At 37.8% G+C, this 18834-nt stretch overlaps 1 protein-coding gene across 1 annotated transcript; it reads left to right on the top strand.

Annotated features, from left to right (window-relative positions):
• On the top strand, positions 1 to 18583 carry LOC132115224 (interleukin-3 receptor class 2 subunit beta-like). The gene is made up of 12 exons (XM_059523991.1): positions 1 to 5; positions 92 to 261; positions 353 to 504; positions 3094 to 3241; positions 3335 to 3458; positions 3543 to 3694; positions 3795 to 3922; positions 4019 to 4193; positions 12996 to 13095; positions 14064 to 14133; positions 16408 to 16505; positions 16772 to 18583. Exons 1-12 carry the CDS (start codon positions 1 to 3, stop codon positions 17193 to 17195), a joined length of 1746 nt encoding a protein of 581 aa, XP_059379974.1. The 3' UTR covers positions 17196 to 18583.
• The last annotated feature ends 251 nt before the right edge of the window (positions 18584 to 18834 follow it).

The following is an 18834-nucleotide window of genomic DNA, read 5'->3' as shown; positions in this document are numbered from 1 at the left end:
ATGGAGTAGGTGAAAAAGAAACAAATATATAATGAAAGAAATTCTACAACAGGGAAATTTACTTTTTTCCTCTCTCTCTCCCTCTCTGTAGAGAAAATACACCTTGCGTTTCAAATGCATCAGGTGAGCTTTTATCCAATGGGAAGATCTCTCATGTGTGCCGTTATAACACTGAGAGGTTTACATTACAAACAATTCACATTCTTTACTTCAAAGTACCCTGTGTGCACAGAGCCACAACTCTCAGAGTTGCTCAGCATGGTGAGTGTGTGTTTTGTGCATGTGCATTTACCTTTTAAAGCATCTCTGGCATGGAAAAGCCTTTCACCTTTCTGTGTGTGTGTGATTTCAGGAAAGGTTTGGGCCCCAATTAATTTAACAGAGAGGGTGGCTGATGATGGAGGACGTCTGCTGTCCTGGAGAAGCCCGTATCCTGTATCCCCAAATATCACACTTGTGTACCAGCTTCAGTATACATCCAGAGGACACATGCATGACTGGACTGTGAGTACACTGTCATAAAAAAAAAAAAAAAAAAAATTTTTATATATATATAAAAGCATTGTGCTTCATCTATCCCAAATGCATATTAGTAATTATATATATTTTAAAAATATGCACCCTTAGGTTTAGCTAACTTAACCTTTAATTCAGCTGAAAGTTTTTTCTAAAGTTGTGCTGATTAATATAGAAATATCCAAAAAGAACAAAAAAGCATTCAAAATCTTGCTGACTCTTAAACAAACTTTTTAAAAACAGTGTATCCTTTTAGATATATTTATATTTTTGATGAAACAATTGTTTTAAATGAGTAAAATCCCGGTATAGACTCCAAGCCTGTATGGAATTAGACTTCTGATGCACTCAAATATTATCCGATAGAGTATCTTGTGGATATCCTGTCTAGATCATTGTCTGTGCAGAAGCAGCTCTGTTTCACTGTAATCTCAAACATCACGATCTGCCATTGTAATGACACATCATCAAAACCTCAGACTTCACGCGATTCCCACCTAAGATAAAGCCTCCACATGAAAGACTGATGCAAGCGTTCTGAAACTGGAGACAGATCCACTGTCAAGATTTGGATATTTACATAGGTGAATGCTGTGCGTGTTATGGATTTATATAGGTGACAGGTTGGCAGAGCATGGTTTTTTTACCGATTAATGCGCGCTTGCACGTGCATGCTGATATCCATCTTATTTTGTAATGCGGTTATTTTCTGAATAATAAATTACACAAACAGGGGAACAATTACTAGTTAGACTGTTTATCTAAACTGAAATATCTGACACAGAAAGCCTCACACATATTCAAGTGACCACCTTTTTTTAATATTTATGCACACATTTCATCTTCTGGTGTGATGAATTGACTAAAAGTAACATTGATAGTATGTCTGCAAATTATTTTGTTTTACACAACAGTTCAGTTAACAAGGTGTTAATATTCAATAGTTACTTAAACAAAAATTTACAATATTACTGAATTGACCACATGATGCAACACACAGCAGCATTTACTTCCTGAGTGAATTAGTGTTTTGAACGAATCAGTTGAGTGACTGATTCAATGACTCGCTCACATAGACAGTCAACAATTTTTGTTCGTGAATGAATCAGTGTTAAAGGGGTCACATGATGTTGCTTAAACGAAATTATTTTGTGTGTTTGGTGTAATTAAATGAGTTTATGCAGTTTAAGTTAAAAAAAAACGTATTTTCCACATACAGTACATTATTGTTTCTACTCTATGCCCTGCCTTTCTGAAACAGCTCGTTTTTTATAAAGCTTATTGTTCTGAAAAAATCGGGGTGCATGCTGATTGGCCAGCTATCCAGTGTGTTGTGATTAGCCGAATTCCTCAAGCGTGTGACGGAAATGTTATACCTCTTCCCATACTGTGATGCCCTGTCCCAGCGTGACGACACAAAACCAATAAAACCCATTACAAATGAGGCAATTGTTGCATCCAGTGGTGACATTATCAAGGATTATGATGACTTATACTGTCTTTTTACGTGTTGCATTGCATTGCGTTGCATCGCACTGTGTAAACATAAAACCGTGTCTGCATTTGTGCTACACTACACTGCTTAAAACTCGGGTTTGAATCGTCAGTGGCAAATTCCTTAAATATGTAAACAAACTTACAGACTGTGAGTCAGAACAGACACAGGCATTGTAGTCTATTCCCAGTATCAGGAAACAGTCCTCCATAAAATGCGCTGCACACATCTATATATTTGGGTTGAATTGTTCTGGCAAAGTGTTGTAAATACAACTTAACCACTGATTTCTAGTTGTGTTCTCTTTTGGAAGGCAAAACAATATTTTCACTTTTGAAATGAAACAACAACGTCTCCACAACAATGGTGGTGGTTGCAGCTGCAAAAAATTTACACCTTTTTTTGTGCTAACATTTGGGTGGCGTTATGCAAATCTTCCCACATCGTGACATAGACGTGGGGGCGTGTTTAAACGAGGCGTTTTAGGAGGGCGTGGATGAGTCTTAAACTTCTGTAAAATAAAGCTCTGTAAAGACTTGCATTTTTACTGTATGTTGTGTTTCCCATCGGATAATCAATAGTTCTCCTCAGGCTTGCAGTCTTCACGCCCACTTGAACACTTGGGTCAAATATAGGAAATACGTCATTGTAAGCAGACAAGTGGTCAAGTGCAAAGATCGAATCTGTGGGTGTTGGGACAGGCCGGAATGCGTTCCATTTAGTTTTTTACAAGGCCCTTCTCTAGCTAACTTTCCTCCAACTAAGATGTATATCAGTGATTATGTTGCCATGCAACCTTTGCAATGGGCCAGAGTCCAATATCCTGAGCCCTTGACAAGAATAAGTTATAAGTAAAGTAACAATATTACTTTTGAAAGGAGTAACTAGTAATGAGTAATACATTACATTCTTTGAGTAACTAGCCCAACATTGCATACTACATACATTCCTAGAGCATCAATTTTTTAACAGTTGCTACGTAATTACTTAGTCAAGAGAAGTACTCAGAGAGTACATGATTTCGGCCAGACTTCTTTTGTTTGTGAAAAAATCTGTTTTCTCATTCTCCTTTACTGAAACAGACTGTGGATAACATCAATGGTTCTGAGTATATGATTGACAAGAAGTCACTGGTATCTGGTTACCATTATCAAGCCAGAGTGAGGGCGCGAGGTCCAGTTGGACTCTGGAGTGACTGGAGCCCCCCGGTGTCCTGGAAGACCCACAATGGTATTAATATTCCTTATATTTTGCTAATAGTCTAAAATAGAAAATACTTTCATTTTTATACTGCAAATGCCTGAAGTTCATGACCTCTTGTAGATGGACCCTTTAACCTGCAGTGCATGATAGAGGGAGAAACAACTGTGAAGTGTACCTGGAAAATGAAGACAGAATATTATCAGTTTATGTCTTATCATCTCTGGTGCAGTAATAGTAGTGATAAGTGAGCTCTCCATCCATCACAATCTTACATGACTAAAAGCGTGATGTCACATCCTGTACACTGACACATCTTTCTCTCCCTCAGTCCTTCTGTTTGTTGTGAAGATCCTCAGCTGGAGTCGAGGAGAGATGAGCTTTCTGAGTTCATGTGTTCAGTAAAAACCCCTGACCCTTACCTGTTAACAGTGGAGCTAAGACCAGTGTACTATGCAAGGATGTTCCTTACTCGAAACCACAGTGAGTTATTTTTTATGTTATTTTTAGCAGAGTCTTGCATGCCAGCGCTGCCATCTGGAGTTTGGGAGGAACACTAATGTTCATTCTTCTTCTCTTCAAGTTAAACTTTCACAACCTGACCAGATCCATGTGAAGGAAGGTGATGGCGTTTTAATACTGAACTGGTCTAAACCAGCTGTGTCCAAATTTATTGAATACTCCATCCAGCTAACAATCTCATCCAGCAAGGTGAGTTAGTTATCTTTAAGCGTCTTTGTTGCATTTACTAAATGATTAATTGTAGCTGTGACTGATCGCATACATGATTTCACTTTCTCTTTGTAGACCTCAGGCATTTATAACCTTTCAAAAGAGCAGAACAATTATGAACTTTCCTTTACGGATCGAGATCCTTCAACTGAATACCAGGCCCAGATCAGATTACTGCCTGAACCTGATGAGGATTTTGGCGTTGAGCCATCAGAATGGTCACAACCAGCAGTGTTCAGAATTAAGCCAGGTAAACCCTTGATTTCAGATCTGCGGATCATATCTTATTAAAATGGTGTTTTAAATAATTAATTCTTCATTTTGTCCTTGTAATTTAAAGTAGAAATGAATTACTAAACTACTTAATTCATTAAAGAAAAGAAAAGAAATCACATTGAGATACAATCAGATACGGAAAATTCACACTGCGTGTTTGCCTGGTGACATTTTAAAATAAGATTCTATTAGTTAGTTAATGCATCAGTTAATGCATTAACTACTTAATAAACAATAAATTAGAGTTACACTTTATTTTAAGGTGTCCTTGTTGCAGTGTAATTATACATTTAAGAACTGAGTAATATTAATTACCTTCATGTACAGTACTTCAATGGATAAGTTTAGGATTAGGGTTTTGCTTGAGGTTACTTGCATGTAATAATGCATCATTTCTTGTTATTATAATAGTACGTATGCGTAACATGTGTAACAAGGACACCTTACAATAAAGTGTTACCTAAATTTGTTACGGCTTTGTTAAGATTAGTTAATAAAAATACAGTTATTTCTTGTTATTTCATGTTAGCTCAAGGCCATTAAATAATATTAACAGAAACAACTTTTGATTTTTACCTTATATTAATAGATGTATTAGAATTATTTTTCATTGTTAGTTCATGGTAGCTAATGCAGTTCTCTAATGTTAACAAATAGTATATTGGTAAGTATTCATTCATTGATTCATTCAGATGTACAGCATACTTACAGAGTGTGCTAACATTTTTCTCCATTCAAAGTTTGGATTGGCTTCCGGCTTCCTGCTTACTGCTTCCTGGGTTCCTGCTTACTGCTCTGCACTTTGCTCCCTATTTCTGTACTTTTCTCAGATTTTTTCTAAAGATTTTTACTTTAGCAGATCAGCACAATGCACAAACATCACATTTTTTGGTACAAACACTAAAACTAAAAACTCTTTGAGACTGGAATAATACTATAAAAAAGGGGAAATCTGCATTCACATAGATAATGCAGAAATCAAAACTACAAAAGAAATTATAACTGTTATAAAAACGCATTTGACCTGATTCAGCATGTGCACGGACCCACACACAATCATAGACATACTCTAGATACTCCTTAGTAGGGGTCTAAACATTTCATCCATTGTTATTAAGGACATAGCACTGATCAATTCTGTATTTTCTTTGATATATTGATCTCTGCTACCACTGAATCTAGAGATCTGTCTCTGTCAGAAAGAGTTGCAGTAACAAGAACACTAGTGTGTTATTTGTGGAGGCTATATCTTTAATACCAAGCATTTCTGCATTATCTGTTGATATTCTCCTTGATTCCTTTAATTTTAATGAAATATGACTCATGTAAAAATCAGCAAGTCAACTGGCAGACAGAAATCAGTTTGGAGAAAATCAACAGCAGTTCAGACTATGAAAAGACAAGGCAGAAAAGCCGAGCGGATGTGGCAGAAGACTAATCTTGAAATTCACTATAGCATCTATAAAGACAGACTTCATGCTTTTAATGTTAAAATTTAATCTCAAACCTCATAAACAGTAACTTAAACAACACTTGCACTATTTTTGCTACTGTTGAGAGACAAACAAACCCCCAAAGTCAGATTCCCAGTGAAATGTTCTCTGACAGCAAATGCAATGAGTTTGCTTTCTTCTTTTCTGAGTATTATCAGGTAGGTGATTAGCACATCCTCAAGTAATGCAGAGGTCAGACAGATTCGACCTCAATATCAAAAAGAAGATACTATGTCTATTTTTGAAGCAACTGATAGCAAAATTTTGGAAGAAATAGTGCATCACCTAAAATCATCAACCTGCAACCTTGACACACTTCCCACATCTTTTCTCAAAAAGCTGCTTAACTGTTTAGAAGCAGATCTTTTAGAAGTGGTGAATGCCTCACTTCTTTCTGGGACTTTTCCAGACTCTGAAACCTGCAGTTGTTAAGCCCCTCCTGAAAAAGAGCAATCTTGATAACACCATTATGAGCAATTGACCAATATCAGCACTTCCTTTTATAGGCAAGATTATAGAAAAGGTAGTTTTTAATCAGCTGAACAAATACTTAAACTCAAATGGATACCTGGACAATTTTCAATCTGGTTTCCGACCGCATCACAGCACAGAGACAGCACTCATTAAGATAAAAAATGATATTCGCTTAAATTGTGTTTCTTGAAAAATATCAGTGCTGGTCCTACTAGATCTCAGTGCTGTGCAGGGATGTGCAGATAGTTCCTCAGAGGCAGGGACTCAAATGTAAAATGAGGGACATGTAAAAAACAAAAAAAAACAAAAAAAAAACAGATAGGTCAAAAGTTTGAATACATTACTATTTTAGATTTTTGCAAGAAGTCACCTATGGTCATCAAGCCTGCATTTATTTGATCAAAATTTGAATAGGCTATACTTTAAAATAAATTTTAAGCATGCTAATTTATAATCAATGTTGGATACCTGTAATATCTTTTCATCTGTGATTCTTTGATAAATAAAAAGTAAAAACAAAAAAGAAAGAAAAAAAAGAACAGCATTTATTTTAGTAATGATTAGGGCTGTGGATCTGCGAATTGATTTGATTTATGATTCATAGTTTTTCAATTCAAGAATGATTTTTGCAAATTCAGAACAATTTGATTCACAATTAAATTTGATTAACGATTTGATTCTGCATTCTTTAATTACATTCACAGGATTATTTAAATGCTTCCCCTAAATTTGTAAAATGCTTAGTCGGGGCAAATTACACAACAGCCTTTATTGTTACAGAACCATAATTACAAAAAAAAAAAAACACTTTTGTAGATTGTTAGATGCTAGTTTATTGATGCTATGGCATGACATGGCATATGAAGAAATTTATGTAAACTAAGTTTTTCAAAAAGAGCTTTAAAAGTATTATGTATAGGCTAACATTTTGTCATACCAGAGGCATTGTCAAATACAATAATCTGATGTATGTATGTTTTAATGTTTAATATTGTCTTATCTTTTACTTTGACAATAATCAATCATTTGTAATCTATCATTTTTTCCTAAAGGTAATTTTATGATTATTTTATATACTACAAACAGTGATTTCAATTATTGCTTTAGACACTTGGTATGATTAAGAGCCATTGAAAAACTACTTCACTTTAGCATTACTGGCCAGGAATACTATGGAGAGATCACACATCAGCTGCTTAAATGTGTCAGTATGATGAACGGAGTGCGAGCGCAAGCCTGCGACAGTCTTGTCATATTCTAAAATAATTAAACCAACACACTAGCCATGATTACTGATGAAATAAAGTTTAAAATATTGTTTAATTTTATTGTTTTTCATTCCGCGACCCAATAGGCCCTCACTGAAAGAAGGTTTCCAAACAGACTGTGGAATATCAGTCAGTCGAGCAAAACGCATGTAACTCATAGCAATGCCTCAGACTGAAATATATGTAAAAATAAACAGGAATTTTCTAACTTTTGAGTGATTAATTACTGTTTTGTACTCATTTTTATGTCAATTATAATTCAAATGCATTTTGTTTAATTGACCACAATATCATTGCTATTTGTCTGAGAGGGGCACTTCTGAATAATTTTGAAAAAGGGCAGGTGCTTGAGCCCCCTTCTGCACTTGCCTAGTGCTGCGTTTGACACTGTAGATCGTAATATACTTCTAGAGAGACTGGAAAACTGGGCTTTTTGGGATGGTACTAAAATGGTTCAGGTCATACTTAGAAGCGAGAGGTTATTATGTGAGTATAGGAGAGCATAAGTGGATGTCCATGTCATGCGGAGTCCCACAAGGCTCGATTCTTGTACCGCTCTTGTTTAGTCAGTATATGCTCCCACTAAGTCAAATAATGAGAAATAACCAAATTGCCTATCACAGCTATGCCGATATACCCAGATTTACCTAGCCTTATCACAAAAGGACTACAGCCCCATTGACTCCCTCTGCCAATGCATTGATGAAATTTACAGTTGGATGTGCCAAAATTTTCTTCAGTTAAACAAGGAGAAAACTGAAGTCATTGTATTTGGAAACAAAGATGAAGTTCTCAAGGTGAATGCCAGTGGTGGTAATACCGTACAGTAATGGAGTAGTTTTACCGATTCGACAACTCACTGATTCAAATGATCCATTTAGTGAGAGTCTTTATTGAACTGCATTCACAGTAGGCCTAAGAAACGGGAGTTCTTGTGCTCGTGCATTAGAGGTGGGTAGAGTACCCAAAAACTACTCAAGTAAAAGTAAAAGTACTTCTAGAAATATTTACTCAAGTAAAAGTAAAAGTACTAGTCTTGAATAGTTACTTGAGTAAGAGTAAATCGGAGTATCAGATAAAAAATCTACTAGTTAGTTACTAGTTACTTTGGGTCATATATACTGAGCCTATTTTTATTTAGATATATAGATAAAATGTATGTGATATATATGTGTGTGTATAAATGTATATATTTCATCAGCCTTTACTCCAATTTATGTAATTTATTATAAAACCCTGTCTGTTTACTTAAGTAACAGATATAGGTGTCATGCCATAACATATTTTTAATACGACTGACTTTATATTAAATGTGAATTTAACATTGAAAGTTAATGTGATATAAATATTGCTACTAATCTTTCATTGTTCAGAAAGAGAGCAAATAACATTTACATTATTAAAGATCATTTTCACTGACAGTCTAGATTTCAATCACTCTCAGAAACTCCCATTAAAATCACTGAAACTCTTAACACTGTGAAATCAATATCTTAATTAAAGATTCGTACACACATCTGCACTTTGTTGTTTCTGACGAGAGAATTCGCCAGAAAGAGGTATTCAGTCAGTGAGCGAGTGAAGGAAGCACCGGCATTTTAGCGATGACTCATCGGAACACCTCTGATTGGCCAATGCTTTAATAAGCTCAAAAGTATCATGTGTGATTGGTTATAATGCGCAGTGCTGTAAAAACACATCTATCTCTGGCTCAGCCCCAGCAAGCGATCACAGATCTGAATTTAGCAGCTAATGATATGACTCGCTGAACGTACTCGCGCCGGTGTGATTGTATTAAAATTAATAAAATCTTAATCGGCTATTTTTTGTCTTTTGGAAGCTGCATTCAAATTGACTCCCCTCTGTTATAAGCCACACACGTACAACAAACTAATGTCACAGTGCTATCGTGTACTGTAATGTAGCCCAAGTTATTACCTGTTGAACAGTAGACAGCACACGCGGTGTTCATCTAATAAGGATCTCCATCGCAAGCAAATAATAGCCTTTGCAGATTTGCTTTCAATTAAGTGCAGTTCCATAGCCACGTTTTCAACGCTGCTGATGTTAAACGTTACAACTCCGAGTGAACCACTTCAGACGCTCAGCGCGTGCGGCAGGGAACTGAACGAATCATTCAAACTGATTCATGAACCAATTCACTCGTTTGCCAATTGGTTTGATCAAGCCTTTGAACAGAGTTGACTCAAAAGAATGAATCATTCACGAATGGGCATCGCTCATTGTCCAGAGAAAAGTAGACGGCGCGTTTGGAATAAACTGAAGCATTTATAACATTTATTGCATTAAGATAAAGTAACGAGAGGAGCGTCGCCCACAGTAACGAAGTAAAAGTACAGATTTTTCCCCAAAACTACTCAAGTAAGAGTATAAAGTACCCATCTTTAAATATACTCCGAAAAGTATTAGTTACCCCAAAAAATTACTCAAGTAAATGTAACGAAGTAAATGTAACTCGTTACTACCCACCTCTGTCGTGCATGCGACTGCTAAGTATGTTACTAATTGTCAAATTTTAGGATTAATTATTGTAACTGAAAATCATATTTAGGTTAAAACTGTTAGTTGTTTGTGAACCAAATCTGCTGTAAAGGGTGATCTATTTAAGCCCACTGAAATGATTGAATGCAGACACATCAACATCAGTGTCTCTATGTTTTAGGTAAAAAAAATTTTTTTTTAAATAACACTGATTAAATAAAACAAATCATGCACATTCATATTTTGTTGCTGTAACATTAACAGTTTTATTAAAACTCTACATGTTTAGCCCTACGTGACATCTATTTTTATATTGTTTATCAACAGTATACAATTTTATATTGTTTGGATTAACTAGCCCAGTAGACAGATTTGAATGTTTATTCATGACCATATTGAAAATAAGTAAATATCGTTAGCTGATGCTAACTGTTTAGCTAACAAGCTTACTGGTGCTAAATTGTGGTAATTTTTAAATATAAAGTAAAAAAAAAAAAAAAATTCCGCCACCAAGATAGATTACATCTGGGGGGGAAAGAAAGGATGTGATGTTGAGAACATGGTAACTACAGTAATTATCAAAGTGGGAAGTGATGCCCTCTGGGGGCATTTGACCAGGGGTATTTTTAAACCACAGACAAGGTTTGAGAAGAAAAAAAATCATTATGAAAATATAATAATATTTTCCTTAAAAAGGCCTTATTCTCATGTCATATATTACTGTGACTTTCTGCAAAACAACAAGCTTTAAAACACATTTTTCTTACTGGTGAAAATCAGATGGTTAACTGTGGTAATCCATATCAACAACAAAATATATCTTGTTTCCATATAGTGGCTATTTTGGGAAAATCCCAGGTATTTTGAACAGAAGGATTATATATAAAAACAATTTTTGCTAATATAAAATTTAATTAAGTAGCCTATATAAAATTGCTAAAAAAATCTATCAGTATTTTTTTTACTTTACATAAAAAAATCTAATTTACTTTTACTGGAGTAATGTTTTACTATACGTACTTTTACTCAAGTACTTGATTTGTGTACTTCATCCACCGCTGGTGAATGCATAACTTGACTCTGGGGTCAAACAACTACAAATCAAGTCAGGAATCTTGGTGTGATTCTGGAGACAGACCTAAGTTTCAGTAGTCATTTCAAAGCAGTAACTAAATCAGCATACAATCTAGGGTTGTGCCGATAGACGATAGTATCGTGTATCGACGATCGTCAGAGATATCGACATAAGCAGAATTCTCTGTCGATAATCAAGACGATATTGGGCTCATTTTCCTATTAATGTATTGGATTACAGTAATAATAACTATTATTTGTATTTTTATTAGGCTGCTTATTATAACTCGGCTTTTAAACTGCCCAGCTATTTCACTTAATTTCACTGCCCGCATTTCACACACACACCTCGCACGCGCAGGAGGATTAGAGCATGTAGTCGGTGAAGGTGTAACGCTTTGACTCGGATAATTCGTTAAATCCATGAAATGAAAGAGATAGAAAACGACGAGTTGGTGTCCCACACATTTAATGGCTGGTAAACGGCAACGCTCTCTTCTCATAGGCCTACATGAGAGATTAACTTTTTCTTGGTGTCACAAATAAAGTAAAGACAAAATAATTAACAAGGCGGCAGAGCGAATTTATTATCCATATTGCATGGTTCTCACGTAGTCCTTTTCTTAAAGACTGATCACTTAACTTATAAAACACACTATGTGGTGATGACGTAGAAGGACTACGTGAGAACCACTATGGATGATAAGTTCGCTCTGCCGCCTTATTATTTTCATGCACACCGAACTATAATGTGATGCATGCAAAATACATAGTTTTGGCCGTTACAAAGTCTCCATCCACAAACAGACGTACATCGTCTGCAGATATAAGGTATTTCATTGCACTTTAACAAGTAATCTAAACGGCCTATATACTGTATGTGCAATATATTAAACAAGCCCTCACTAACTGAGTTTAATGCCACAGTTATGTTAGAAGAATGCATCTCATTCTTGTTTCTGTGACGGTGCGTCACACTCGTCATGAGGCGCGCGGTCCTGAGCGCTGTATGACTGATGCATCAGTTCAATTCAACTTTACTATTTATTTTAATGGTCTCCTCACCGGCCTTCCCAAGAAAACAATTAGACAGCTGCAGCTCATCCAGAGCATATCACACCAGTCCTCAGGTCCTTTCATTGGCTTCCAGTTACATTTAGCATTGATTTTAAAGTACTTTTATTTGTTTATAAATTATTCAGTGGCATAGGACCTAAATACACTGTAGATATGCTCACTGAATATAAACCCTACAGACGTCTCAGATCACTAGGATCGAGTCAGTTAGAATACCAAGGGTTCACACAAAACAAGGGGAATCTGCTTTTAGCTATTTTGCCACCTGCAGTTGGAATCAGCTCCCAGAAGAAATCAGATGTTTTAAAACATTCGCCACATTTAAATCCAGAGTCAAACTTATCTGTTTAGTTGTGCATTTATTGAATGAGCACTGTGCGATGTCCCAACTTACTGCACTGTATTTTATGTATTGAACTGTATTTTATGCAATCTGCATTTTTAAATAAATATTTCAATCTTTTCCAAAAAAAACTTTATTCCCTGTAGTGTTTTTGTGTTTATTTTTTATTATTATTATTTTTACTTTATTTTATGTTTACTTTATTACCATTGTGTACTAAATTTGCTATATAGATAAACTTGCCTTGTCTTGCCTAACAGTATTTCAGAACTAAATATAAAATGCTATAAAGATCAACTGAAAACTGTGTCCTGTGATTGCAAGCCCTTCTGTCTTTTTTGCATTAAAGTAACCAACTTCATGTGTATAAATCACAAGCTTCTTTTAATAGCAAAGATGTGAGAAAAAGAAAATATCTGGAATTATATGTAAAATTATTTATGCTTAGGGCTAAATTTGATACCCACAGGACAGAACTCGATACCTGATGCATAAGAAAAACTCTTTGTGTGTGTGTGTGTGTGTGTGTGTGTATGTGTTTGTAGTTCCATCGTCCATCAGCCATGTAATCTACATTTTGACTGCTGTGTTTGTGGGCGTGCTTTTTCTCGTCTCCTTGTACAACGGAATACCAGTCTTACACAGGTGAAACCAACTATACATTTACATTCATGCATTTGTGCATTCATCCAAAACGGCATTCATTGCAGGACTCACAAAATTTCAAAATCGCTGGTTGATATTCTTGAGATTTTGGTAGACCAAAATCAATGCAAGTAGCCCAAATAATGAAAAAAAAAAAAAAAAAAAAAAAACGGGAAAAAAGACATCAGCTGAACTTAAATTCAGACAAATCAGCCTGATTAAAAACATCAGTGATTGCTTTTTTCTTCAAACAACAAGTCCGGAGAGCAGGGGTGCAACCGATCACAAAACCCCTGGCTCGGATATTGCATTATTATGTCACATTTTGAGTAACATAACGGATCATTTTGCAGCTGAGCAAATATATATATATATATATATATATATATATATATATATATATATATATGGTCCTTTATTTTTTTATAATAAAATAATATTTATTTGTTACCACAGCAAAACTAGCATATAGGGATGTAACGATTCACTAAATAGCCTACGACTGATATGCGAAAGAGGAATCAATTCTGTGTAGGCCTACACGGATTTTCTTAAACGCGGCGCTCTGTGCGCGCTCTGAATGAGTGCGCGTTAATGGTTTAAAGCACTTGTTTAAATCGGCAAGACATAGAAACACGTGTAAACGATAAACTATGATCCATTTTACCCGAATAAGCTAGTGAACAACACAAATCAAGAAGGGATGTCACTGTTCAAGACAGCCCGGCGGGCAGGGCCTCGATGCATTTTGGTAGCCCGAGTGGAAAACGATAACCCCGGGATGTCGGGCTAGCGATTTTGCGAGCCATGCATTGAAATCAAAATATACATTTAATCAATTTATACGTTCTCTTGAAACCAGTCTCATCTCATTACACTGGTATTTTGGTAGGCTTACAGGAACATTCACTCATGTTTTATGTTTTTTTGTGTGTGTTTGTTTATTCATGTGTGTAATTCTGTTATAGAAGGGTCAAGATTTGGAAAAGATCGATTCCGTCACCCATAAAGAGCAAAGTGCTGGAGGGGATGGTAAAGGTGAGTCTTTACTAACCGATCTCAGAAAAGTAAATGTTTAAGGTGAAACTGCAGTTTGATGTACAGTACTGATATAGTGTTTTCAGTTTGTTTTTATTTCAATAAATAAAAACAGGCAATTATTTCGTCAAAAGGTATCTCATTTAAATTTTTCAGGTTCACAAAAGCTAAAATGATGGCAGATATGCCTTTTTGGTCTAAGTTCTATAACAAGTAATCCACTCTTCCAAATTACACCTAGTTATATGTATTACATAAAAGTTCCTCTTCAGGAACTCGAGCTGCGTTGAACGCTTTGGGGAAACGCCTTTGGCAAGATCAACTCTGAATATAATGTGCAATCTGTCCAAGGGAAGGTCGTGACGTCACAGGCGGGGTGACGTAGCGACCAGGAAGCTATAAAGGCACGTGCCATGCAGCTGACTTCAGCTCCGCGTCTTTCAGAAAGCGCTCTCTGTGTGCATGTCTAAAGTCTTGTGAGTCTTATTTGCTGTTGTCTGTCCAATAAAACAACAAAATGCCAAAAAGCAAAGCTAAGACATGACATTTGAAGGACGATTCCAGATCGCGTTATAGATTGTGTGTTCCTCCCTGCCCATGCTACATTATGGGTGGGGATAAACACAGTCTATGCGTGGTTTGTCTGTGATTGAAGAGCGATGCCCCGGGTTGAGCAGACGCTTACGATCTATCTGTTGCCCGGTTCGGCATCGTCTCTGAAGGCTCCGGCCTGCCCATGAAACCGCTAAAAACGACATCTATGTTAATGGGCAAGGGTTATGTGGCAGCGGGTCAGGCGGGGGCATGCCTTCACACTATGGCCGTCCTCCAGGCATATCAAGCTGACCTGCTGAGAGATGTAGATGAGGGAGAGGGGATCAAGTCCGATGATATTGCAGAGCTTAGACGGACCGCTGATCTCTCCCTCTGCTCCACCAAAGAGACCGCTTGCACGATTGGGCGGTCTATAGCAGCCTTGGTGGCCGTGCAGAGGCATTTATGGCTGACCCTCTCTCAAATAAGAGAACCAGTTTCCAGAAGGCACGAAAACAGGGGACGGCATTCCAGAGTTTCCGCCCTCGTCGCTCTCGTCGGTTATCTGGGCGGGAGATACCCACGCCACAAACAAGCTCCTCATACCGCGAGGCTCAAAAGCAGAGCAACTGAGTCTGGGACTTCCAAGCCCAAATCAGATCTTCGGGCAATTATCGAAGCTAGGAAGTCCTCGACAAAGAGGTCCTGACGCCAGAGGCGCAGTGACCCAGAGGGTAGCCCCCACTGGGGTAGAGCGGTGTCCACCTCATAATACGGTACCCGTCTCACCTCAGTGCCCTCTTGAGGCCGGTCTGCCAACCCTGCCAGTGTTTCAGGGTGCAGCGGTCTCCAGTGAGCGCCACTCCCAGTTATTTCTGCCCGCGAGCGTAGCGGAGCTGGGACGCTCGCCACCCCTTTGGGGGCCTCTTACACCAGAGTTCAGTCTCGAGAGACTGATTCCATTAGTACATTATTTAGCAGCGTGGAAACTACTGCCAAATGTATCTCAATGGGTCCTGCACACAGTAGAAAGAGGCTATTGTATTCAGTTCGGCCATCCACCGCTGACGTTCAATGGGATTACACCGACAGTAGTCAGCCCCCAGCAGGCTCTGGTGATGGAACAAGAAGTGAATACCCTATTAAGGAAGGCGGCCATAAAGGTGGTCCCTCCTCTAGACAAGGAGTCCGGGTTTTACAGCCGGTATTTCCAAAGAATGATGGGGGGTTGCATCTGATCTTAGACTTACGTCATCTAAACCTCTCAGTAATGTCACTGAAGTTCAAAATGCTCACTGTCAAACAGGTTGTAGCTCAAATCAGATCCGAGGACTGGTTTGTCACAATAGATCTCAAAGATGCATACTTCCACATATCCATCCTTCCGCAACACAGGAAGTTTCTGAGGTTAGCTTTCGGGGGCAAAGCTTACCAATATCGAGTACTTCCCTTCGGCCTTGCACTCTGATCCCCCCACGTTCACGAAATGTGTAGATGCGGCTCTGGTACCCCTCCGTATGCAGGGCATCCGCATTCTGAACTATATCGACGATTGGTTGATTTTAGCTCAGAGCGGATGGCGGTTGTCCAATCTTCCCTTGGACAGATTGCACACGATATTCAGAGTTGATCTTGCCAAAGGCGTTTCCCCAAAGCGTTCGACGCAGCGTCTCGTTCCTTCAAGGAACTAGGGTTACATTCGTAACCTAGAGACATTTTTTCTATCTTTCTCTCTTCCAGAAGACTCCTGGTGGATGGCCGGATCTCCAGATTGAGAAAGAGACAACCTCCATCTGTGTACTACTGGCTGCAAACAACACCAGTCTTTGCAAAAGCAGGTAAGCTCTTATTTCGTTTTTTTTTATACATATTTCAGCACTATTACTGAAAAGCATTGTTAGTTTTAGTTTTGCTTTTAGTTGTAGTTAATAATAGTAACACTTCTCTAAAATGGAAATGAAGCCTGTCACCTAATGCCTCTTTTATTTTCAAACCCCCAAACTTATTGTAAGTCACATTATGGAAGTGAGTTCAGTTTCATGCGTGTGTATCTTAAATCTCTATGTATGACAATGTTTTTCTTTTCCACTTAACTTTGTTACAGTGTCTCTTGGGAGCCGCTTCTGTTACACAGTGAAGATGTTAAAATGGCACTGTCAGGTGGATCAAACCACTTGCATGGCTATGTGGGGGAAAGCATGTGCAACGACAAATCAGGCATGAACTTCAGCGGGCCATATATTCTGTGCTGTGAGGAATCCTGCACCCAGGACAAATTACCTGACGGCTCTATGGACAGACATCACACATGCATGTTGGAAAAGTCCAGAGTTGCTCCAGAAAATGGAGGCTGCGTTGTAACTCCTCCCAACACCATGTCAGCAACTCGAAACACAGACCCCATCGACAGCCCGACCGATAACCCTTCAGATGAACCCCCAGCATACACCCCCAGCCCAGATCAAGGTTGTATAGTCCTCCCTCATCCATCCGGCTACTTCATGATGCCAAGTGTCATCACAGGCTAGTCAGACAAAAAGCATCCCCTCAGTAAAACCTAGCTCCTCTACCATCCCCTTTGGATTAATAATGTATATTATGTAGGCCTAAAACGTATCATGTAAACAAAATGTTAAAAATATCTACTGAAGATAATTCACAAATAACGGCGATTGGCCAATCAGAACTCGGTTCACAAGCGGAAGCACGTTTTCGTCATTTTTCGTGCATTGGAATAGTTCGAGTGCAACTTTTGAATTTCTTTCAAATGAACTAAGACAACAGAAAAGGTATGATTTTTCCTTCATTAGAATTTTGAGAGATGATAGGAAAGCTGATATTATCGAGTCGTCGACCTTGCAAAAACAAAAACAAAAACGAGTCCAAAAGCATTCACTGTGCAATGAAGCCTATTAGAACACAGGTAAAATAGCCTTATAATTCAAGCAATTAAAGAAAAATTACCCATGTATGAGTTTTTATGTTTTTATATTCATTGCTCAAGCAATGTAATTTTCTGAATATCAGTAGGCCTACATGGGCGCACACAAATGTGCTCTTCATTTTATACAAATGTGGATAGCAAAACGTGTTTCGTTCCTTGAATGAATCAAGTGAGCCAGTGATTCGGCCCATTCAGCTGGACACTTTCCCTGCATCTCGATGTGCATACTATCAAGCCTATCTGTCCTAAATAGTATTGAAAATTAATAATGTGACACAGAATTTAGGATGGATGGTATACACAATGGGACGCAGGCTTGTTTCGATTCTAATTGAATCAGCGTTATGAATGAATCGATAAACTTCACTTTATGTTTAGCAACGGATGAATGTTTTGCATGCTCATAATGAAAAGGTGTGAAAGACACATTGGAGCTTCAGTTGGACTTTTTGAGTTGCAGCTGTCGTGCTGTGACAGTCTCACCAACAGATGGCACTGTTGCTTTAAATGAATGTAAAAATGTTTCTTCTGTCCCCAGTGCAAACCTTGGAAAGCAAATAACGCATTTGGTCTAAAAAAATTATGTTTTTTACACAGTGCCTTACATATTACTGCATTGAATGTCCTTTCTTCTTCAAAATTTTGCACTTAATTTAGCTTGACAGAAATTGGCAGCCTCATGCACTAACTGTGTACACAGGTGTTTGTGCGCAAAACCTTATTAGAAAACATATTCATGCATAAATCGTGATTGGTCATCCATCAGTGAGTATCAAAAGATGACTGAATTCACAAACACGCAATGCAAATAAATAATGTGATAATAAATGTTCCAGGTAGCCAAAACGGTTTGGCCCAATAATGGCCCAGATCTAGCAGACCGGAAGAAATAACTCGGCCCGGCTGTGGTTGCCAGACTCAGGATGGACAAGGGGTGAATGATGCCCCAGAATCTGCCCAAATACACTGGCCCAAGTCCGGCAGCCCAAACTGCCGGCATTGGGCCACAATCACGCCAACAAGAATCGAAATACTTAGCTGGTACTGGCCCAAGTCTGGATACTGAAACTGGGCCACAATCACACCAACCAAAATGGTACACTGGTCAGACAGTAGTCAGACACTGGGTACTGAAACTGAGCCAACACTGGGTCACAATCATGACATAACCTAGCCGGTACTAGACTTGTTTGCTAAATAATAATAAAAAAAAAACATATGTA

This window comes from Carassius carassius, chromosome 1 (genome assembly GCF_963082965.1).
Source record: "Carassius carassius chromosome 1, fCarCar2.1, whole genome shotgun sequence".
Classification (NCBI taxonomy): domain Eukaryota; kingdom Metazoa; phylum Chordata; class Actinopteri; order Cypriniformes; family Cyprinidae; genus Carassius; species Carassius carassius.
This window is presented reverse-complemented; position numbering and strand designations above follow the sequence as displayed.

Excerpts from the sequence above, each read along its gene's own strand:
- LOC132115224 (XM_059523991.1), top strand. Across the intron at positions 505-3,093 it reads GACACATGCATGACTGGACT|ACTGTGGATAACATCAATGG; the intron begins GTGAGTACACTG and ends TTACTGAAACAG. Across the intron at positions 3,459-3,542 it reads TGCAGTAATAGTAGTGATAA|TCCTTCTGTTTGTTGTGAAG; the intron begins GTGAGCTCTCCA and ends TCTCTCCCTCAG.